Source organism: Apis florea, unplaced genomic scaffold, assembly GCF_048593485.1.
Source record: "Apis florea isolate Af1SG1 unplaced genomic scaffold, ASM4859348v1 contig_3493_pilon, whole genome shotgun sequence".
Taxonomy (NCBI): Eukaryota; Metazoa; Arthropoda; class Insecta; order Hymenoptera; family Apidae; genus Apis; species Apis florea.
Window position 1 is genome coordinate 2,067,848 of NW_028256772.1, and position 24,502 is coordinate 2,092,349.

At 34.0% G+C, this 24,502-nt stretch overlaps 1 protein-coding gene and 1 long non-coding RNA gene across 2 annotated transcripts; one reads left to right on the plus strand and one right to left on the minus strand.

Annotated features, from left to right (window-relative positions):
- Positions 1-159: 159 nt before the first annotated feature.
- On the minus strand, positions 160-23,643 carry dmrt99B (doublesex-Mab related 99B). The gene is made up of 6 exons (XM_012486429.3): positions 23,374-23,643; positions 21,366-21,717; positions 5,102-5,224; positions 4,363-4,637; positions 3,040-3,346; positions 160-1,676 (listed from the first exon to the last, which is right to left on the minus strand). Exons 1-6 carry the CDS (start codon positions 23,641-23,643, stop codon positions 1,351-1,353), a joined length of 1,653 nt encoding a protein of 550 aa, XP_012341883.2. The 3' UTR covers positions 160-1,350.
- On the plus strand, positions 2,661-6,656 carry LOC147656918 (uncharacterized). The gene is made up of 2 exons (XR_015293518.1): positions 2,661-3,355; positions 5,067-6,656. It is a non-coding gene; the product is annotated as an uncharacterized LOC147656918 (long non-coding RNA).
- Positions 23,644-24,502: the final 859 nt, after the last annotated feature.

Below are 24,502 nucleotides of genomic sequence, written 5' to 3' on the forward strand. Positions count from 1 at the left end.
GCGTATTTACAAATTTGTTTCGTGATTTATCCTTTTTTTTCCTTTTTTATTTTTACTTTTTACTTTTATCGCGACGATACAATTTTCTTTTTTTATACTTCTCATTCTCTCTGTCTCTCTCACTCATTCTTCTCTCATAAATATTAACTACACACATACCTCGTTTAGTCGCTTTATCTACACATGTATGTATAAAGATATATTATTACAATGAGGCCACCAACGTGCGGCTCGCTTTTTATTTCTTCGTCGTTACCTATCTATATATTTTTCTTTGTACGTTCACAGAACGTTACATGTCAAAGAAAATGGATCAGTACGAATTGTACGTATGTATATTAGGTGGATTACTGGCCACACTGCTTTGTAAATTCTTCAAAGGAGACATTTGAAGGAGAAGTTTATTTCCATTCACGGAAATTCTCTAACAACGTTTATTATAGTGGCGGAAAGAATCTAAGGGAATTCTTTCATAAAAATCGTCTTCTTCTTTTATATCATATACATATTTGATTTCGTCTTTTCCTTTAACTTTCAACTTCTTTTTGTCTCTTCTTGAATAATGCACTATATGGTGCATCTATAATATTTTTAGAAAATGTAGAATACTTCTTCAGAGAGATGCATATTTGAAAGTTGTTAATGACTGGTTTTTTCTTTGGACCTTCATTCGACTTAATTACATTTGCAAGTAAATAAAACGATAGTTCTTCTAGATAAAAATCATCAACTTTGTAATAAGGATCCATTCTTTTCTGTTTTAATATCACTTAGTTCTTCTATTATTTCTATAGTGAAATTATTCAATTCTTTTCACATTCTTATCAATATCTTCTTTGTCAGATATCTGTCGTACCATAACTTTTTGCTTCTTAAACTCCAAAATGATATTGAATCTTTAACAAATATATATATATATATGTTAAACGCTTTCACAATTCTAATTTTTCAGAAATTGATCATCAATTTAAATTAAACAATTTTTCGTCTTTCTTTTCCCATGTACTAAAAAGTTTTACCTCTAGTAATCTTTCAATCTTCAGAAATTTCAGAAATTTTTCAAAAAATTGTTATTTATTTATTTATTTCAGTTCCTCCCTTTTCAAAACTATTCATTCCTAATCTCTCGCTCTACCAATCCTCTACAAAATTTCTAAATTGTTCCCATCTCAATGATTTTCACCCAATCAGAAAGAAATTCGTGAAAATTCTCACGACTCGCATATGTTGTGACTTTCAGGTTCCGTCCTCCTCGTGATTCAGGCAGCCATTTCCACGGCCGAAATCCCTCCCCCCGTCGTCCCTAGGCTATTGCAGGTAAGACCAGGTGGCGGCCTGCGCGTCGTCCGGTCACTCGGAGTAGCTCGTCTTGTCGCTGGCGTCGTCGGGACTGGTCTCTTGATAGGCGTCACTCGTACCATTCGCGTGGAGACTCTGATTGGGCGGCTTGATCACTGTGGGCAGGTAGCCGGTTCCTGCGTAAGGAGCGGCCAGGAACCTGTGCCTGGTCGAAGGGATGGGAGTGGTGCAGTACGCGGCTCTGCTCGCGTACGCGGCCGAAACCGAGGCGGACGCGGCCGCAGCCGACGCCAATGCGCCTGCCAAAGGCGAGAAAGCTGATTTCGGCTGGAGACTATCCTCGCAGACCAACACCTCCATAGCGGACACCACGTCGCCTGTGACATAGATATCTCTGCCAGTTTCCATTTTCCTTGACTCTTTTGTTTCTTTTTTTTTCTTTTCTCTCTTTTTTTTTGGAGTGAAAAATTTTTGTTTTGCTTTTTTTTTTTTTGGATACAGTAAGATCCCCGTATCCACCGATAATATGTATATATATACATATTTCAAGTTATTTTCACGGATAGTAGAAAATACGTTTGTAATGTTGTGTGCATGTAAATGTTTAGGAATAATAATCGCGCGATTTTGTTTATTTAAATTTTTATTTTAGATTGTTGAAATGTTGTCGATTTAATAAATTCGTAAAACTATTCAAGAATAAATGGTTCACAATTTATAAATATATAAAATGAAAGAAGGAATTATTAGTGATCGATTAATTGCAATAATTTTAATCCTGACACACAATTGGTATTGAATTGGTTAGATCAAAATTTGATTAATATTATCAAGTTGTTTTATTATAAGATATATTATATAATCTTATTAAAATACTCGATGATTTTATTTGTAACAATTTAATAAATAGAATTTTTGTTACTGAAAGAAAGGAGAAAGGAATTGTAATTAATCACAATTTTTAAATTTAATCTGAAACTTAGAAATATATCATTATCTTTAGGAACAAAATCATTTAAAAGAACTGATTTGATATCGATACAGTGATAAATTAATAAAATGGTGAAATGATAAGTGAAACAAAACAAAATGTTTAAAGTGTGTATCTACCCACTTTGTGAATGTAAACTTCGAAGTTACAGTTGATACTGTAAAGGATTAATATAATAAAACAATAAAACTATAGTAATGAATTTTATGTGATAAGATGAAACAAACATTATTTCATTTTATCAAATTATTGTCAACTTCGAGTATTGAGATAACGGGGATCTTATTGTATTTATGTATCTTTATGTATCCTTTTTCCCCTAATCGTCATTTCTTTCTTTTTTTTACTTTTAAATTTATTTATATTTCAGATATACAAAGTATCCATGCGATATGGATTTTTTTCTTTTGATTTCCTTCCACGAAGAAAATTTTATCAAATTGAAATTACTTCATGCCCATCCTTTGAAACCCAGAAAAAATTTTCATTTCGATCGGTGCTGTTCAAAATTACAGCCCGCAATTCGAGATTCCAAGAATCCTTGGTCCTTCTGAAAATTCAATCCCTAAACGTTACCACGAATTTTGCGACCAAAGGGGTTGAAACTCGGTTGTGGGTTGCAAGGAAACTCGAGAACACTATGGACGTATCCTCTGAAATCGTCTTTCGATATAAGACTATACGAGGACGGATGGATCGTATGTTCTGTCTACGAATAATAGTCGCGGATATCAAATTACAGGGCTTACCTTTGCACCGGTGCAACAGAGCCTCGACGTCCGCGCGACGTCTTCCCGGGAACACTCGCAACAGAACGTCGACAGGCGATCGTTGTTGCTGCTGTTGTTGTTGTTGTTGCTGCTGTTGTTGTTGCTGCAACTGAAGGCCGCAAGTCTGTTGAATATTCTGCATCTGCATCTGCATTTGAATCTCACGGGGCTCTGGCATGTGATGATGATGTTGATGCTGGTACAACGCTGGAGAACAATAAAGCGAACTCGCTGCTGGACCGTATAGAGGGGCATAGGGTGGAAAGTGTACCGCGGTAGCTGCGGCCTGGAAAAAGTATTGCAATCGTTTATTTCTTGTATATTTATTTTATTTTAACTTTTAACTTTTGTTCAAGTTTAATATCTAACGTATTTTTAATTTTAAGCAAAGGAGTGTGTAATTATATTCCACAAATCTGCATTGATTTATCTTCAAAGAGAGGAAGCTTCCTAATTCCTTGAGTATTATCGTCTGTTATGAAAGATATTATAAAGATGTTAAAGATATTATTCTTATATTAATCTTTTTAATGATTTTTATTATATTGTATTATTAATTGCATTGTTTCTTTTATTGTTATAAAAATACTATATTACTTACTTTGATAGGAGTACATTGATTAAAATAGAGATTACTTTGAAAAAGATTATTGTAAAGCTGATTGTATTGAAATTTCAGACGAAAATTGAGGTTTTCCTTTCTTTTTGTTTCAATTTTCTTGCTATCAATTGCTAGCATTCATTGTACCATACATTGACATAAAAATATAATAAATAAGATTTTTGGACGATAAATTGATACGATTAATCACTAAGAATTTTTATTATGCAAATATATTTGTTATTTTTGCAATGATTTTAGTTATGATTCATGCTATTTATATAACGCTTAAAATTACGTTAGTATTTTTCTCCAATATAAATTTCTTTTCATTTATAAAATAAAAAAAATTATAATACTAAATTTAATTAATTCAGAAATTACAAAACATTGAAAAAATAATTATAAAATTAATATATATATATATATATATTTTAGAATTAATAAATTCAAAAATTCCGTTTGCTTTATTATTTATATATGCAATTGCAATAAAAAATTAATCAATACGAGATTAGATTTGCCTGAGATATATTATAAAAAAATTGCAAAAAATAGAGGTTCAATTTGACTATAAAAACCGGCTCATATAAATTCGAATATGAGTTTACTGACATATCATCTCTTAGTACATCAAACATTACGTTTGAAATCCCACGTACAGACATTGATTCGTCAAAGGAATAAAGTAAAAAGCTAACCGCCAACGAAGGTAGTGGAGGGCTAGGTCTAGGCTGTACCAAGTCCACCGGTTGAAGCGTTTGTTGCGTTTGTTGAGGACTTCCGCTTTTGCGAAGGCTGAGATTTTCTGGCGCTGGCGTATCCTCTCTTTGCGGTGTCAATGCTGGCGTCAGTGGAGGTGTATGCGTCGGGCTCTGGGAACCTGGTTCCGGACTTCCATCCTCAGAATCGTTCAGGCTGTTTGATCGTTTCCGCGTTGTATCGTTCTCCGTTATTCCAATTGACGTTGGAATTGCTATTACACACAAGAGTTATCTAGCTATTTTTACAGAATTTTCATATGATTTGGTTATTGACAATAAAATTTTTGCTTAACAAAATAATTTTTAACAAATATTAATAATAAAAATTCAATGAATAATTGATTTATCATTGAATGTAAGATAAATAAAAAGTAATAAACTTTATTATTTAGTAAATTTTTAAATCTTTGACTTCTTTTTTTTAACGATACAATAAAAAAAAATACATAATAATAAGTCATATAAGATAAAGTCATATAAGACACGAATAATGTAATAGTTTAAATTAAAACTTTCATTACACGAGTATATATAAAGTTATATTCTTGCAAATTCAATTATATTCAACAAAATTGATTTTTAATTTTTATTCCAATTTATTTTATGTAATCTACAATCTTAGCTTCAATTGTTTGTCACAGATTAATCTATATTGGTGAGATGTACGGAACTTTACCCAATGAACGGTCAGTAAGAAGTTCTCCACCAGAGTCGGAGTCACGGTCGTCTTCGTTACCGGTGTCGCTCGTGGAAAGCATTGTTCCCGTAGTGCTCTCAGAGATTCTCGACCTCTTTGTGCCTGGAACAAAACAGGGCGTATCGTTCGCTTACGAAATGAAAAAAAAAAAAAAAGAAAAAAGCAAAAAGAAAAGAAAAGAAAAGAAAAAGCGTGCATTAATACGCACAATACCTATGAAATTCTCCAGCCAGCAAACACTTTATATTGTTCTACGACGCATGCCGAATTGACTCTTACGGATCCTTGACACCCTTGAAAAAACGTTGTACATCTTTTATTGTGAGCCCCGCGTGTATTTACCACCTGCTGATATTCGCATTGGACCGTTCCAATCAATCGGTAACGACGAATATATAACGATTTATTGTTAGTTAGCTATATGTACATGACTAAAAACGTTAAGTCGCTGGGGATATATTACTAGATAGAATTGAATAATGATCACTTGAAATAGAAAATTAGGAAAATATTATTATTTAGATAATAATTACAATATTATAGAAAATATAGAATAATAGAAGATGGTAGAAAGTTTTGTTGTAATAACATAAATACTTATATGGAAAAAGTTATATAAAAACATTTAAAATATTCTATTTTGCAAAATCAAAATAAAATTACTACTAGTTCTAAATACCACGTTATATGTACATCACAAGATGCAACACTCTATACAATAAAAATTCCCCATAAACGATGAAGAAAATAGACTGTCCAACTACAGTCGAAACACTCGATGGCATTCAAAAAAACACCCAATCAAATTCCACTCGCTCATTGTAAGAGGGAACCGTATTAACTAAGCGACGAACCTGCCCTCTATGTAAAAAGAGAGCAACAGCGAAGTAGCAGCTAGCGGCAATTAAGTTAAACAGCGGAACACTCGATATAGTTGCTCGGGGCAAGTAATAGAGATCCCCCAAGCTTGGGAGAGCCACTTGAAACAACCTTGTTATCGAAAGCGTGCGCGTCAAGAATTAACCCGTGGAACAGAAACGAGGGAAGTGAAAGGGCAGGGGAGGGGGTAAAGTCGTCAAGCGAAACGTCAAGGTAGAAGCTACATTTCGTACTCGCCCTATATATTACTTCTTTCCCCTCTCCAACTCTTGTTCGTTCCCTCTCTGTTCCGCTAATAAACGGCCGGTTAAACTTTTTAACGAGCGGTCAGCCGCAGCAGACTTTCTTCAACGGGCAACGCACCCCCTGTGGAATTCTTTCACGGACTGACGAGGACTCAATGGCCGTGCACGTGCATACCTACGCCCCCGCATGTTATAACGGCACTCTTGAGCCCGGTAGTATTATGTAGTTTAGGAGACAAGTATGGGGTATAATGCTATTGGTTAGATTGTCGTAATTATTTTGTGCAAGATTGAGAATCTCTTTGAAGATTCTTCAATTTATAACATTCGATAAAATAATATTTTCGAAATATCTTAATGTAACGTGACTTCTTCTTGTTATTATGAATAACAAGATTTTTTTAAATCGATTCGGATTAAGAGTTTTTACTTTCCTATTCGTTTTATAATATAACGATAAGATTAATAATATATCTATTTAAATTTTCATGCAATTTCGCCCTCTTTATCCATTTTACCAGTTAAATTACAATTATACGTAGTGATATTTTTAAACTTAACAATTTAATAAACATCACGATAATCTTATTTGTTAAGTAGATAGATATCTGTCTTATATAGTATTCTAACGTAATAAATCGTTAAAAGATCAAAATTCGAATTTTATTTTCTTCTTTAATGGAAAGAAAAAGAAAAAAGAAAGAAAGGAAAGTGAAACGAATCATGGGCCGTTATACATTTTCGGGGATCTCTTTCGACGGAAGTTACTGTGGAATCTATCGGTGGTAATTCGAGGTGAACGGAACTGAAGTGGGTTCGAATTACCGGAGAACTATTAATGAAACAGGGATTAAAAGAAAGGAGCTGGCCAACGGGGGGAACAGATGGGTTCGTTGAGCGCCTCTGAATAGAAAGAATCGCTGCTTTTTCGCTATTCACGCGGTGTAGTTGTCTGTGACGTTCATTTTTAAAGGTACCCCGATTGCGGTACGATGTTTCTCGCTAAAGGTTCGCTTGTGAGAAAATTACCTGTGGGAAACTGCGTGCTTCTCTCAGGGTAAACTTTTTTGATACGGTTATACGAGATGATAATAATTTGAAAAGCGATGAAAACGCTTAATAAAAGGATATGAAAAAATATTTTTAACATTAAATCAAAAAATTGAACGACTCGTCATATAAAATTATACGATCTTAATTAATGTAATTGTTGAGAGAAAGATTTCATTAAAAATATGCGTATTATAAATATATACGTAGTTAAATTATTAATCTTTAAAAGAAATATTTAACTGAATAAAATAAGTATAGATATTTTTTTTTTTTTGATGATTAATTTTCAAGATGACATTTTGAAATATTTAAATCAACAAAATGATTTATATAAAAGATTTTTAAAATTACATTGAACTTTATAATTATAAATGCATTTTTCCTTCCACTTTATTTTCTATTATGTTTTTTATTTATTTATTTTTTTCTTTTTTTTTTTTACAGGGAAGCTAACGTATTTCCATTTAGCGATTAATAACTCTAAAGCAAATTTCAAATTACCTACTTCATTTTTCTCAAGCATAAGAAATTAAAAGAGAAAAAAAGAAATACGAGAAAATCTTGTCGATGGTCATTAGTAATAGTTTCCAATACTTCTTCAGATTTTCCGGTAACGAGGGCCGGTAACGACCGTCGCGCAAGAAATAAACGAGTCGAATTATAGTTTTCCGTTTCGGTTGAATTCAATCGTCTCTGCAGAAATACAAGTTTCGAGCGTTCAGCTAACGACGGATCGAAGAAATTTTTAACTCACCGCGTTGAAGTCTCCGCGCAACTCTCTCCTCGATATTCTTCACCTTTAGTACATCTGTAGGTATACGAATTGGATTGCAACAAAATACGGAAGAAAAATTTAATCGAGAAACAATGTAAGAATACTGATGTCTGATATATAGAGAAAACTTTTAAGATATCAACAAAATATTAATAATATCATATTTTTGAACGATTAATCATTGCTTGATTTAATTTTTTGATCATTTTTTTCAATTGAATTTCTCGTTAGATTTATCAGCCTATCGTCGACTTTAAAAGTAGAAAGTGACGAATATCGTAAGATTCTATCTAAATTTTTTTTTTTTTTTTTTGTGGCATTACATTGGCAAAGTGTTTAAAATTATTGTTCGAATAAAATACATGCATACTTCAGAATCCTTTTAATCTATAATTCTTCAAATCCAATATCTTGGAATTATACAAAAATTATTAATCTTATTGATATTAATATCTTTCAACGAAATAGAATCAATCGAAGAATTTTCTACAATCGATGAAGAACAAGAAACTTGTGCAAAACAATCTTCTGATTTTCGTTTGAAAAGTAAAAAAAAGTAGGAAGAAAGCAAAGATAATATTAATCACATCGCGTAATACCATCGATCAAGGCACGTAATTGCAATTCCAACCCCGTTGAAAATTATATTAATGACGATCAGCATCATAAGAATGGAATGCAATATCGCGACGGCTGATGTTAATGTAGCTGTTGCCTCTCCCACAAAATTCCAAGGCTAAAAGAAGCCTTTATTCTCGTAGGATGGATTACGAGACAATTATTAAAATATCATTCTTCGCCGGTGACCCTTCTAGCTGGAAGCCACCCTCTCTCTCTATATTTCGACACCACCGGGAGGGGGTGACTTCACACTTCTTCTGTATCGTTTGCAATGGAACCGGGCGTAACGAAGCGCGTGTTTGCCGCATTCTCGAAACTTGAAGGGAGAGTGTGTCTCATACAAATCAAGAGGTGAAAGAATAAAAAATTCGATTCAAAATTATTGATTGAAATATAAACGTTGTAAAGAATAAATAGATTTATTTATCTCTATAAAAGAAAAATTGATCCTGTAAACAGATACTCACATTATTTCTCAGTAAGAAAGTATAAAAATTGGGAGATCATTTTTATTTACTTGTTAGATTATAGTTGATAACAAAATAAAATAAAATACTTTACAATACAATCGGGACTGATTTACAATTGCAACATTTCTAAAGAACGAATATCACTCCGTTGTGCCCGTTAAGACCGATTCTAATCGAAGGAGAGGTGCGAAAACGGAGACTAGATCGCTAGATCACGCCCAGAAACACGACGAATGAGAAAGGAAAGGGAAGAAAAGGTAGAAAAAAAGAAGAAAAAAAGAAGAAAAGGGAACACTGTATCACGAGCTGGAATCTGTTCAAATTTCGTTCTCGTATCAATGGCCCGTGTTGTATTTCGAGAAGGGTACGTGCAATTTATTGTAATCTCTACCCGTTGTCGGGCGCACACGAGCGAAATGTCCAACTTTCTCTTCAATGCCGTGGTGTGTCCCACCATAGGCTAAGGTGTAACGTATCACCGGTATATACGCTTTTGTAGAACGGGGGTTGAGGAAGTTAATAAAACTTGTTTCGATGTCGAGAAACTCGGCTTTCGACCCCTTGGCAACGCTAAAGGATTTATTACGAATTCACGTTTGAATGGAATATCTCCTGCCTTGAACTGCGAGCGTATTAGGGAGATGAGAAGAGAAAATGGCGAGAATGCTTTTGATGGATTTATATTTCGTTTCGAGATATGATGCTTAATCCTTTTGTACTTGATGCATTATTTTTTGCATTAATTTTGACAAGATTATACGTACGAAACTTATGCATGAGAATATGATTCCAGAGAAATTATGAATAGAATAGAATAGAATTGCGCTCTATATTAAAAATATCCAATTAAAAAGAAGAAAGAAGAAACGTATATGATAATGATTCAATTTCTCGTCGTTATTTCTCGTCGACGATTAGAAACGTATGCCTAACGTAAGAAAGGGATGCGCGAGATTGATGAGATAAAATTATGGTATTTTAAATTTTTACATCTTTTTCATTCCAGAGATATTGAATAAAGATTGCTACTTACATTTGTATCATTGTGAAAACTACTATTGTATTGAACGAACGATCATATATCCATTCATATTAAAAAAAAAAAAAACAAATAAGACGAGCTGAAAGTAAACGTGATGTAAATGATGATAAGTCAATTTAGAAATTACCAATAAGATATTCGAATATTATCAGATAACGGTAGACAAAATCCTTCACAACACGTGCATATCCAATCGGAATAATAAAGATATTCTATCGATAAAAGAAGAGTTGTATCGAAAAGGATTCACGTCTCTGTCGTCGCCGTCGTCGTCGGCCTAAGCCAAATTTATAGGGATGTTTCGTGTCCTCCACAGTTGCCCCGCAGCCTGTGTCCTATTACTCCTATTCTCTATTATGCAGCGACGCCGTAGGCCGGAAGCTCCCGATATCTATATGCCATTCTAAATTATTCGCCATTGTCCTCGCATGATTCCATTGTCCGCGTCTGTCTCCACCGTACGGTGATACGCCGCGGCTCCGGTTTAGGGCGTAGACCTACAACAACGTGGCTCGTGTCCTCACACGATCCAGCCCTGTGGTGTATCTGCTTCGAGAGCGCGTCTTGTCATCGGTCAAGAGTACCCACGGACTTGTACGCTCTCTCGGGGGATGTCTAATTAATCGCGCCCGGTAAGAATGTGCACTCGCGTGCGCGTGTGTTTGTCAATTTAATCAGTGGCCTGTCTGGATCTAGCTGCGAGCATTTGTGAGGTGTTGTTTGATTAAATTTTGTCAAAATTCGATCAAAGGATGACGATCTGTTTTCTGTTTTCCACATTTGCGAGGGAGTAAGATGGGAAAAGATGCATGAAAGGATAGGAAAGGAGTAACCAAGATTTTTCTTTCATTCTCAATGTGAGAAGAATATCTATCTACTCGTTTTAATTGGATTCATTGATAAAGAAGGTAAATTATTGATTGTCTTTTTTTCAGTGATATTCGTCTATTCAGTTATAAATACATTTATTTTATTCAATTTTTAGAAAAAAAAAAGAATTGTTTAATTCTTAATATAATAATCGCAATTAGGTATATTACAGCACTTATATTATATCCAAATTATCCAAATTGCTATTAAAATTATATTAATTTGGATTTATTAAGGACATCTCATATGTCACGCTTCACGTGTTCTGCGTATTATTATTTAACAATATCTAATTATTTCTATAACTAATAATCATTAATCAAAACGTGACGGGGGAAAAAAAAAGAATGCTCTGATGAGAAATAAGGATACGTGCAAATATTTTTATAGCCATCATATAGATATAGGCATACACATAGTAAATCCTCTTTTATTAGAAAAATTTATCTCCGTGCATTTATCACATTAATCCTTGACACTTTGATTAATCCAACGTTGAAATCTCGTTAATCTAATTTCACTATTTCTAATGATAATAACTCGCAATTGATAAAAATTTGAAAAACTTTGAAAATCTACGCATCAATTTATATTATCCAAGCTGAATATCAATAAGAATAGAATTTTAACTAAAAATTTAAATTCATTAAATAATTTAGAGACAGTAATTATTTCATTAATTCGTTCATTCAATTCTTCAATTAAAAGACAATTTATTATGCTACCTTTGTACAGTCAATATACTGCAGCTATTTAAATAACTATTCATGGAGCAGATCGACTTAAAATTATAATCAATAAGACATGTTTTTGATAAACAGGTGAATAATATATTTGCCGAGTTCCTTTAAATTATTATTAATAATTATTAAAATAAAAATTTAAAATATAACTTATTACTAATTTAATCATTATTTCTATATTTTAAAAATTTTAATATATATTTTTATACTAAAAATAAAATTTAAATTTTTTAAATCTTTATAATTAAAAATTAAATTATTAAATTTTTTAAATTAAAAAATAATATTATATTCATAATATTAAAATTAAAAAATAAATTTTTATTATTAAATTTATAGTTTATCCCATAAATTTTTAATATAAAATTTAATTTATTAAAAAATTTATATCTAAATTAAATTTATTTCTAAAAAAACTAGATATCAATAAGTTCGTCTAACATATAACTTCTAAATTTATATTTATAATTTTATTTCTACAAAAACAATAATATAAATTTAGCTCTCTTATTTTCGAGATAATTAAATTTTTAAATTATTTTTAATCAACCCTGATACAAAAGGTACAAAATTAAATTTTACTTATTTATATTTTAAAAAATTCATTCACATTACTTTTATTATAAATTTATAAATTATTTCAAAATTATTAATTAATGTCGCTTCGATAAAGGTATTTAAACACCCGCCGCGAAATGCTCGTTTTTCTTCCAAGGATATTCGCAATGTTGTCGAAGGAAGGGATGCAAAGAGTATAAAAAAAAAAAAAAACGATGACACAGCGCTATTGTGTATTCCCTGGGAACGTGGAAAAAGGGGTTGCACGAGGAATCGGCGCAATAAATAACCCTTCGAGGCGTTACAGTTATCACTGGCAGTGTCGGCCATATAACCGCGACCGTCGACCGTTTCGCACACGTCGACCCGATAATATAAGGGTCGTAGACAGCACCCACTATGAATTATCATTTTCTATTGTTCGAAAGATCGTAAAGTAACCGGGTATTCGGCAAGCTTTGTTCTTCCTCTGTGTATTCTCTTCCAGCAGTTTATATATAGTATGGCGGATACGAAGATTCAAGATTTGGATTCAAGGAGTTTAACTAAAGTTCTTTTACTTAAGATAATTCTTAGATGGTGCAATGATTAATCGTAGTTTTTAAATAATTATTTTCCTTCGAGAATTATCTTGTGGGAAGAGATAGTTGTGTTGATAGGGGAAGAACAATTTGATTCTTAATTAATTTAATTTTCATTATTATCGAGTCAAGTTTAATAAAAATTGGGATCAGAGAAAGCGTTGTATAATTGTTCTTCGAAGTACAATTTTAAGAAATAAAAAAAATAGAATTATCTATCGAATCAAATTAGGTGTTATAATAAATGAAATTAGATTAAAATAATGTTACGAATCGCGTGAGAAGAAAAACTAATTAAAAACGATATAATTTTTATTAAATGATATATAAATATAATTTTTGACGCGTTTCTCATATGCTCGAAGTGTGAACTACTGATTGCATTCCATTAATTTTTGCAACAAACAAAGAAGACAACAACATTCTTTATCGAATATTCTCTTTACACCCAATTCCGATTGTCCATTGTTATAATCCTTAACAATGCTTTTGAAGTCGGATCAATATATTTTAGATTGAAAATGAAAATGAAAATTATGCCGGTTCTCAATTATCAGATAAAATAAACAATTTCAAACGAGTCAGTTGTTTACGATAAATTCGTTTTACAAGAGCGCATATTATATTTATAAAAATTCTTCCCCTTCCTCGCTATAATTACAACATAACGTAAATATTACGTTATTTACGTTATATAATTTCAATTCAATACATCACAGACAACTGCGCCAAAGCAGTTATAATAAAAACAATCGTTCGTATTCCACGTGAAATCGAGTCGAGGAACGCCCATTCACCCCGAACAACCGTTGAAAATCAGCAGCTGGACCTAGTATTAAAATTCAACTCCTCGTTCCTTCTTTCTTATCCGTGGTAAAGGAGAGAGAGAGAGAGAGAGGGAGGGAGAGAGGGAGCAGAAGAGGAGAAAAACATTCCGAATCCAAGCCGTGAGATTAATTAATCGGATGCGACGGTGAAAAAAACCGTCGGCGACGGCCTCGGAAATACATTCCAGTTACGAAGGGACCCCCGAGAGCAAATCGGGTGCGGTGCACCGTGCACGCGTACCACTTCGCCGGAAGAACGAGCGAGGAACGTGAAAAGGACTTCTCATTATTACGTATCGATACGCCCGGAAAATAGCACGAGGCCCTGCGATCCGTGATCGCCGCGGAAGAAAGAAAAAAAAAAAAAGAAGAAGAAGAAGAAGAAGAAGAGAAAATGACGCGGGGAAATCGGCGCGACTCGAGGACGTCGGGAAGAAAGGCAAGTATTGAGAGCGTGAGGAAAGCTGAGACAAAGAGGCCGAAGGAGATGGAGAGGAGGAGGAAGAGGAAGGAGAAGAAAGAGAGGAAGAGTTGGGGTGAAAAGGGTGAATCAGTGTTAAGGGAGAAGTGCAAGATGGTACTACCTTGTGGAAGAAATTGGGATGTTGGATGAAAGGGAGAGATTTGGACGAAAGAAGGAGAATTGGAGGAAAAAGGATGGGATGGTTCTTTTTTTTTTTTTTTTAGAGGAAATTGAGGTATTTGGGGTATTTGGCGCTTTAGGGAAAGGAGGTGAATTAATAGCAATTTTTAGGAAGAATTAGAAAACGAGGGAGGAAGAGGGGGGAAAAACTCGAGGAAATATATAGTTAATTAAGGAAAAGTTTCTTCTCTCTGTATTTGTTTGAATATTATTATAATTTAGAAAAAGATAGAAAGATGTTAGATATATATAAAACATATCTAACGAGGAAAATGAGAAAGCTTGGACGGAAGCAGTTAAAGTATTAAAAATTTCAATATCAAATATTGGAAGAAGAAATAAAAAGAAAAATTCCTAGAAAATCAAAAACTAGTAACTAAGAAGCAAAAAAGGATAGCGAGTGGAGATAACTCTACGAAAGAATAGATTCAAAACCCCCACGAATCTCGTTCGCAGGGCGTCGTAGGAGTTTCGTTGTTGGAAAGAAGAGAAAGGAAAGAATGGAAAGTTTCTTGGATATAAGAAAGCCCGAGAAACGACACACAGCGAGCAACAGCCCGATCAGTCATTAAATCGTCGCGATTCCCCTTTTGTTTCCACGCTGGGACGTGTGGGCGTCGGTTTATCCGTCCGTGTGTTTTCGTGTTGCACCGTCGAAAGGGGTGAAAACCGGCCTGGCGAGAAGTTAGAAAGGGATACCTATACACATTTAACCCCCCTTTCACCCTCGATTCGATGGCTATAGGGGTGGAAGTTAAAGAGCCTCGCGACAAACTACCGAGAGAAAAATCTCTCTCTCTCTCTCTCTCTCTCTCTCTTTCGAGAGATAGAGAGAAAGGGACGGTGGGATATATGGGGTGGGAGACACACACACAAAAAAAAAAAAAAAGAAAAAAAGAAAGAAAGAAAGGGATAGGGGTGGAAAGGGAGAAAACGGTGGAGAGCGATCGGGCGTAACGTTTTTAATTGTTTCGCGCCCAGCCGCCTTTTGTTTCGGCGTTTATGCCTCGTAAACGGTTGCTGAACGCCAACAGGACCACGGGGAGGGCACGCTTCGACCTCTGACTCTCTTTTTCGTCTCCTACTTTTCATCCTCTCCCCCGCCCACCTCCTCCTCCTCCTCCGCCTCCTCGCACGCCTTCCAACCAACGCCCCCGTAACCAACCCGCTTTCCGCCATCTCGCACCTCGCCACAATCCTCCCATGCGGAAAACCGATCTTCCCTCCCTCCTCCTCCTCCCCGTATACCGTATAACTCGTCATCTTGAATTCTTACGTGTGCCTCGATACGCATCGGGTTCGGCACAGGCTGTGTGTCGAGAATTCATTTCTAAATGCTTTATCGCTCGTACGCATTACATTACATTTATGAGCTATGCGCTTAAGCATATTTACATTCTTCGTACGTAAATAGGGAAACTTGTACAAAATTGTATAGAATGTTGTAGTTATAAAGCATAAATGAAAGGCTTAAATGCATGTAAGTAAGATAAGTAAATACGTGTTACGTAGGGATCGGCATTCCCATTTCTTTGATTTTTCTGGTCCACAAATTGTTATATTATAGAAAATTTCGACGAGGATTTGTTAAAAAAATATCGATGGAAAAAAAAAATTATTAAATCCTTCATACATTTTTGTCGTATAATTATTAAGTTTTCAAGTTGATTCGCGATGGAAAAAATTTCTTTCCTCGTTTCTTTATAAAGATTTCTGAAATGAATAACTTTCGAAATTATTTTATTATTGCTTAATTAAAGAAATATTATTAAATCTCTTTTTCTTTCTCGTTTTTATTCATTATCTTCGGATACGAATCTTCATCTTCGTTCCTCTGGATTCTACAGAGAGATAAGAATAAAAAATATATATAACCTATAATTAGTAATAAAAATAAGAGATAAAAAAAAATGTTTAAAAAATAAACAACTTCCGATCAGAAATCATGCCAATCGTACAATTCTTTTCTTCCATTTTATTAACTCATATTATCGTGTTGCTAATATATTTACAATGAAAAATAACGAACTCGCTTACACCTTTGTGATCTTTGCATCACAGGTTCTATTTTCCATTGGAAATATATAACGGGCCTATGCTAAGGAAAAGAGGTGAGAGAATGGTAACAAAAGAGGAACCGAGCCAAGAAACGGAATCAAAGTGTTTTATATTCATTTTCGATGGTTTCCTCCAACTAAACCACCAGTCGTTGGATCACTTTTCGCTTTTTCAATTTAAAAATGTTATTCGGAAGCCTTCGTTCAACCACCTAACCTTATTCTACGTTTTTTCCTCTCCCTCTCAACGATGAAAAAGAAGCAAGGAAAGAGAGAGAGAGAGAGAGAGAGAGAGAGCATGGAAGGGGCGATGGTTAATCAAACGTGTACTTCACCATCGAAAGGGCTTCTTCTTCCTTTTGTTACATCTGCAGAACAGTTACGCGAGCCGTGCTCTTTTTAATTAAGTCGGAAGGTATCGCTTATCGCGATCCTTTCATCGTCGATCCGCGTTTTTTCCGAGTGAAAAACCAACGTGAATCTTGAACGACGCGAGATTAAATCGTCATGAAAATATGGCGAGACAAAAGTGTTTTTTACTCGGTAGAAGATTACTTTCTTAAGATAAATGAATTTAATCACGATGTAGCAAAAGAAAGAAGAAAAAGAGAATACTTTTTTCTACTAGTGCAACAATTAATTATCATCGTAAAATGCAATTAAAAGTCAGCCCAACTTAACCTAAATCTAACAGAAAAACGTTCTGTTTCTTTGTATTTATTACAAGTTCACGATTCAAAGCTAATACCAATACACGTGAATAATATTTAGAAATTATATAATAAATAAAGAAATTTATATTTTGCTTTTGATGTAAAACGTGAAACATTTTTTTCTTGGGATACAATTGATCATATATCTTTTGACGGACATTTATACCAAAATCGTCAAAGTGTGAGAAATCATGTAGGAAGGCGAGGATTTCCAAGAAAATCCATCGTGATCGAGAGCATGGATCCTGGACGGGTCACAAGCCAACATCGTGTGATGGATAGAAAGAAGGACGTTGGCAGGAATTTTGTTCAAACACACTCGGGAACGTGCTTCCACGGCGGCATTGCACGTGTACATGCATTCGTAGGACCGGCTACACCTATGCAAATAGGTAGGAATACATAGTCCGTGATTGGGCTCTTCTGTTCTGCGAAGCCGTGCTGACTCTTTGCAAACAATGTTACCAGGCACGTCGCTGGAACGTAAGTAGCCGTATCCTATACTCTCTTTGGCTTTTATCTCTTTCTTGGCGACGAGTCTTCGTAATATTCGTGCCACGTTAGCGATGCCCTTCCACGAGTGGACAAACTCCTTGCCCATGGATCCCTGTACCGATTGCAAATATCGTACCTCGACTCGCTGTAGATACCTATATCGCGACCCTCTCGTATCGTGTTTGTTAGAGATAGCGGATTACATACATCGAGTTTTCAACACTGGCAATTTTTTCGTCAAACATTTTAACGAATTCATTCGAAATTGATTACAAGTTGGATGTTGACACGTGCTACGTGCCGCGAATAATCAGTAAGAATGATCGGTTGAAAATTAAAATAGTCGAGACAAAGTAGTTGGAAATAAGGAAAATTATCTTTTACAAACTCGTGATAAACGGAGTGTGTTTATTAAGCGTTTTTTTTTCTTTTTTCCTTTTTTTTTTCTTTACAAAAGAAAAATTAAAATAGTATTTATTCGTTATCGCTACTCATTTCAAGAAATGTTAAATTTAAAAGAAAAATTTACCAGGGACTCTAATTACAAATAACAAATCCATCCACTATTTTCCTCGATAAAACAAACGATGATTCGATCAAAGGAGGACGACGCGAAAAAAAAGAAAACTCGAAAGAGTTTCCTCCCGGTGTCGCCCCCGCTCGAGACTTCACGAATCGATCGTTCAACGCGATATCACGTCTGAAACGGAGTAAAGAGAATTGTTGGAGGGAGAAGCCGAAGGCGAATGTGCACGGTCGAGTGAAATAATTTCCTGGTGTCCTCTACAGGCCACGAAAGAGGAAGAACGGAAGCGAACTGGTCTTTCACAAAGTTTCTTGGACACTCGAAGAAGCTTCTACTGTGAGAAACTGGCTGGATAATGGTCCCCGGGGTTTAGACGAAGGAGAGACCAAGTGATCCTTCGGGGATAAAGGGAGCACCGCGCGCGTACACACAAAAGAGACGTTCTTCCATTCGCGTGTGTACGAGGCACGGTACAAAGCGGTATCATACGGAACGATATTCGAGGAGTCCTGTTGGAAAGACCTAAATCTACGTCGTCTTCTCCTTTTCAGAGTATAATCACCGCTTGCCCGCTTTATGGACGTGCACCCTTATCTATCTAATGTCGACTTTTGGATACGGAGTAAGTATCGACTTGTGAAATTGTGAATTTAGATATGTATATCTTCAATCGAAAATAAATATGCCTAATTGAATTCCTTTACTAATTTAATTACTTAACATTAATGAATTAAGACGTTTACAAGTTATAACTCGTTTTTCTGAAAATCTCGTGTACTTTTATTTACACGTTTATGTCGAATAAAATCAGGTGATCAGGTGATGATACTTGGAATTTGGTTTATTTTCTTTTAAAATCGCATTCGCATGCGATCAAAATTATATAAGTAGAAATTAACACAAGCTCATCTAACACCAAATTTCTGTTTAAATTCAATTAAACATGAACATATAAATACGATCAAATTAATAAAAAGACTCTTGTAATTAATCGTTATCCTATAAAAATCAAAGATTAAAAAAAAGTTATTGATCACAATCATCGATTATTAACGATCCTAGAACACAAGCAATATCTTGAGAATCTTGTCTAAAACGTGTACAATACCGTATCATCGTCGAGACCCTCTCGAGAACCTATGAGGAAGAGAGCGAGAGTGCATGAACCCCCAACTTCAGAATCTTCGACCTAGCAAGAATACAGGAAACCATCGAACCAACCAACAAACCAACCAGCCAACCAGTCGTGAATCCCCCAGCGGTGGTAGGCACTGGCCCGAGAAATTCAATTACGGCTAAACTTCTCGACTGAAGACGCGTCTCGTCTATACACACTACTGTAAGCACTCTGTTTCGAAGATCGAACTGAGGGAGAAGACATCTCTCTGTGTATTATATATTTGCGACCCTTCTCCATCTTTCATAGGGAAATGAGAAACTAATTCCTCTGTGTCGGTCACGCGAACCACCGAGATATAACTTAAGCGAAGTTTCATCGTGGCTACCTTTTTTTTTAGAAAAGTCGAGAAACAAGAAGGAAAGAAAAATCGTCCGTTTGAATTTTATTTATTGTTTCCTCGATGTTAAAACCATTAGGCAAGTGGTTTTTAATTATCATTTTCATCGTTTTATACAACGATTTTATCGTCGTGCAATAACTAATTTTAATTGATTAAAAATTGCAATCCATAGGTTGGAATCTATTGGATTATAATTCTATTAATTTTTGTATACGAGTGAACAATTTTATGAAAAAACCTATTGTAATAGGTTGAAAATATTTCCTTTGTATGAAATTCTTTTCTGATATGATATATATATGTATATATATCATGTTCACAAATAAATTTCCAAATTAAATATAAAATTCGTATGCAAATACCGTTTTGTTAATGTTACAAAATACACATAATACAAATACACGCACAAACAGTTTAGTTTAAATTATGTAATTTTAAAATTTATATCCCGTATTTGTATGATGAAGATCATCAATCAACGTTAAATGTAAAATACGAAATAAAATTAAATTTAATAATGAAATTAAACAACAAATTTAGTGATAAAATCTTGAAAAGCGTCTGCAAACTTTCTCAAAACTGGATTTTATAGAAATGAAGAAACCAATTTTACAAACATCTTGTATCTTTCGTTGCAATCAATCATCTATCTATTCTAACGATTCCGCAAAACTGCTATACGAGCAGCAAAAATGTGACACGCGACCAAGAACGGAATGTGCGTAAGAGAGAAGAAGATAGAGCGCATGCGTTTAGCACGCTCGAGTTGCGAACGAGTGCCCATTAGGAACGTGCGTGAACATACGCGACTAAATAGGGCAAGTGGCCAGAGACCATAATGTTAAGTAAATAATGGCCAAACTCCTGGCCCCTTATTATACCACTCAAAGCTTAAGTCTCGTATATACTCGTTAATGGCAGCTTTTTCTTCCTTTTTCTACTCTCACTCTTTCTCCTTTTCTTTTTTCTTTTCTTTTCTTTTTTCTTTTCTTTTCTTTTTTTAATTCTCTCTCCTCACACAACCCTTCGCTCCTTTCTCGAGACTTCTTTCTTTCCTCCTTGCTAGTTCATTCTCACCCTCGGTAAAGTGCACACGCGTGTGTTGTTCACCTTCCCATAAGAATTGTGAGCGCGTGTCATTCTACTCGCGCGATTTCGATGATAACCCACCTGTTTGGTTTCAATGATCCACCGATATTATACATATATATTATTAGATTATGTAAAAAGTGCAACGGATGATAATTCATTATTGATGAAATAGCAGATTTAACGGAATAAAGTATACGAGAAAAAGAAATTGTCAACGTATTAACATATATCATAAAATAAAAACTTTAACTATTAGAATTAAATCTTTATAAACTCTAAATAATACTGCAAATTATACTTCAATAGGATTATAAATTATCCAAAGAGGAAAGGAATTAAATTTATTTAAAAAAAAAAAAGAAACTTTCATGAATTATCAAAATTGATACGTCTTTGATTGAAAATTGATATCTGAACATATTTTATTGTAAAACTAACTTAAACAAACGAAACAAACTAATTGTAGAAAAAAACTCTATAATCTTTTAAGATTAAGACAGTGCAAAACAATTTCAAAGTGAAACTTTACTTACCGCCAATTCCACCGACGATTGATTCTTGTTTCTCGATCTTAGGCTGCCGATATTCATCCTGAGGAAGTCTCTTCCGTTGCAAAAGACTGCAATCAGGTTGCTGATGCTGAAGTTGCGTTTGGATGTGCGCGGCGGCAGCCGCGGCCGCGGCTGCTGCAGCCGCTGGAATTGCTAAACCGGCCGGACTTGCTACATGGGCCGGGTGCGGGGGCGGACTGCCAGCTGGCGTAGTAGCACTCGCTGCGCCAGGCAACACGGGAGCAGTAGTGCAGCTGCCAGCATTGTACTGCAGTTGCAGGCCCAATTCGCGGGCTTCGCTCTCCTCCTGGGCCTGTTGCCTTCTTAACGCGACCTGTAGAACGTTTTTTTCGCGTCAATTCACAAAATATATTTGTGCAAAGTGTATACGTAAGTGTATACAAAAAAACTATATATGTATATATGTGGATATGTAGAGGATAAAATAAATAGACATCCATGATAAATAGGATAAATCATTTATCTTTCTGTTTATTAAAATTATATTAATATATAACCTTGCTTTATCAAAATTACGGGACAAAAGTCGTAAAGTTTTGCAATTAAAAAAATTAAGAAGAAAGAAAATTTATCAAATATTTATTATATTTATTACATTTTTTAGTATACTGGATTTATCTTTTAAGTTGATATATCTATCATTAAATATTTATTTATTTATTTAACTTTCAACGCGCATTAAACTCTCTGCACAATTGAACGAATTTTACAATAAATTATAAATTACACGCATGATTTTTATTTTAAATAATTCCAAAATTAATTATTATACTATTTTTCTAGTAAAATTATATGGAGTTCAGATTAGTGTGATCCAATACTAATTGAAGTTTAAGAAAGATTTCTTTGGGTATATGTAATATTTAATTATAATATAATTATAATACATAAAAATATATTTGACTTGGATTTTATTATTAATTTTCATTTATTTTTATATTTTCTTATGAACCATCTTTGATTTTATTAACAAGATTTGATTAACAAGATTATAAAAGATTATAAAAAAAGAAAAAAATATATAAAATATCGTAAGTGTTATTATTTTTAATTATTTTTAATAATTTAATAACAAATAAATATTGATATTAAAATTAGAAAAAGATTAACCATTCTAATTTCAATCGTGTATTATAATATATATCTAGAACATTTTCTATTTTTTTTATCTGTTTATTTCTCAATTAATGTCATGATTTTCATTTTCTATATGATATTAAATATTTTTATACAATCACAATATGAGTATCAATCTAGCCTAACTTTTGAAACTACAAGGATCAACAATTAAACTCTATTGAAAATATAAATATATATCATGATGAAGTTCAAATTACATTTAAAACTTTATAATTGAAAATAATAAAACAATGAAACATTTAAAGTGCATTGACAAATCAAATTAAAAATAGTATCTATTATTCTCAAAATTTAAAGCAATTATATAAAAGATTCTGAATTTTTAAAAAATTATTATAGTAATGCATCTTCAATTTACATACACGTTTCACTTTTATTTATGTTACGTTATATGTAAACATCATTAAAAATTACAAATGTGAAGTGTCACATGTTTTAAGAAACATTAAAAACTTAGAAATTTATCTATTATATCTATTATACCATTAGAAATAAAACTCAGCATACTATGATGAAATACTTTTATCACAACTATGTGTTTCATTTTATATGGAACACATATTAATATAATATCAAAGATCTAATTTGAATATTTTCTAATTTGGTATTTAAAAAAAATTGGTAAATCCTTATCAACAATATGTTTTTATGAAATATTTTATGAAATATGCTTTCTATATAATTTCCTTAAATTTAATCATAGATACAAATTATTAATCCTATTATAATAAATAATAATTCTGTCAATTATTAGAAAAATTCTTTTAATAAGCACCGTCGAAATAATAATATTTGTGTTTAATATAAATTACTCGTAATGACAGTTTACCTGAGCAGCCATGACCCGTTGTCTCTCCGCAATTAATGTACATTTCGCACATACGCAATCCCGCCAACGACAGTATCGTTTGTGACCTTTTAACGCGGAAACAACACCGTGATTACGGCATCTTGCACACTTCGGTGTCCTTTGATATCTCTCAGCACTAGCACGAAGAAAAAACGCGGCTGGTAGCACGTGATGTTGCTGTTGTTGTTGCTGATGTTGCATTAATTGACCCACGTCGACACCAAGACCGACACCCCGCGGCAACGACATTGTTTCGATAGATGAGTAATAATAATAATCGAATCAACGTCTTGAATAAGAAATATAAAAGATGTAGAAAAAGAACCGATCACTTTATGAATGATTGATAAAATCAACAATGTCACTGTGATCTGTGGGCATTGTTATCAAACTCACAGTAAAAAAAAAAAAAAAAAATGCTCGATCACAGAAAATAGTCATTTTTAGCTGAGCACAAAGCCCGGTACGCACTAACACGTATCGATCTCATTTTAACACCGTTACGATAAAATTGTTCACTACCGAATACTTTTCATAACCGTAATATTTAATTCACAATTTATGTTATAATGTTTATATGAATAATAAGTTCTGATGTTTTCCAAGTTACATGCACTGTCATGTAAATATCTCAAATTTCTAACTGCATCACATTAAATGATCAATTGATGGAATGGAAAGCTACAGAGTTTAACGGGAATGTAGAATGTAGTCACACAGGCTCTTCTTACTTCAACCGAAGAAATCACATTTAACGCTGTTCGGTAGAAACCTTCGAACCGGCACCGTACAGTGAACGAACGAGAGAACGATAGAGAGAGAGATAAATATGAGGAAAAGAAAGAAGAAAGACGGAGAGAAGTGGCGACGAGTACGGTGAAGAGAGAAAGCTCGACTGGTAGACATGCGCACGCGCCCACACTTCCGAAAAGTTCACCGGCAGAGAAGAGCGGCGGCACCACCGCTCGTACGGGTGTCGGGGTACGAAATGCGGAATCGCCCCGACTCCTCTCACAGCACTCTCTCTCACTCTCCGGCATTGTCAACAATTGCAGCATCCCGGGAGAGTCGATTCAGGTAGCGTGGAGAGACAGAGAAGCGACGACGA

What these genes read in the sequence shown, in the direction of transcription:
- dmrt99B (XM_012486429.3), bottom strand. Translation starts at nt 23,643, where the DNA reads ATGTCGTTGCCGCGGGGTGTCGGTCTTGGTGTCGACGTGGGTCAATTA. An exon ending in CTCCACTACCTTCGTTGGCG is followed by an intron (nt 3,347 to 4,362) that starts GTTAGCTTTTTA and finishes TACTTTTTCCAG; the next exon opens with GCCGCAGCTACCGCGGTACA. An exon ending in TCTGTTGCACCGGTGCAAAG is followed by an intron (nt 1,677 to 3,039) that starts GTAAGCCCTGTA and finishes TCTATGTCACAG; the next exon opens with GCGACGTGGTGTCCGCTATG.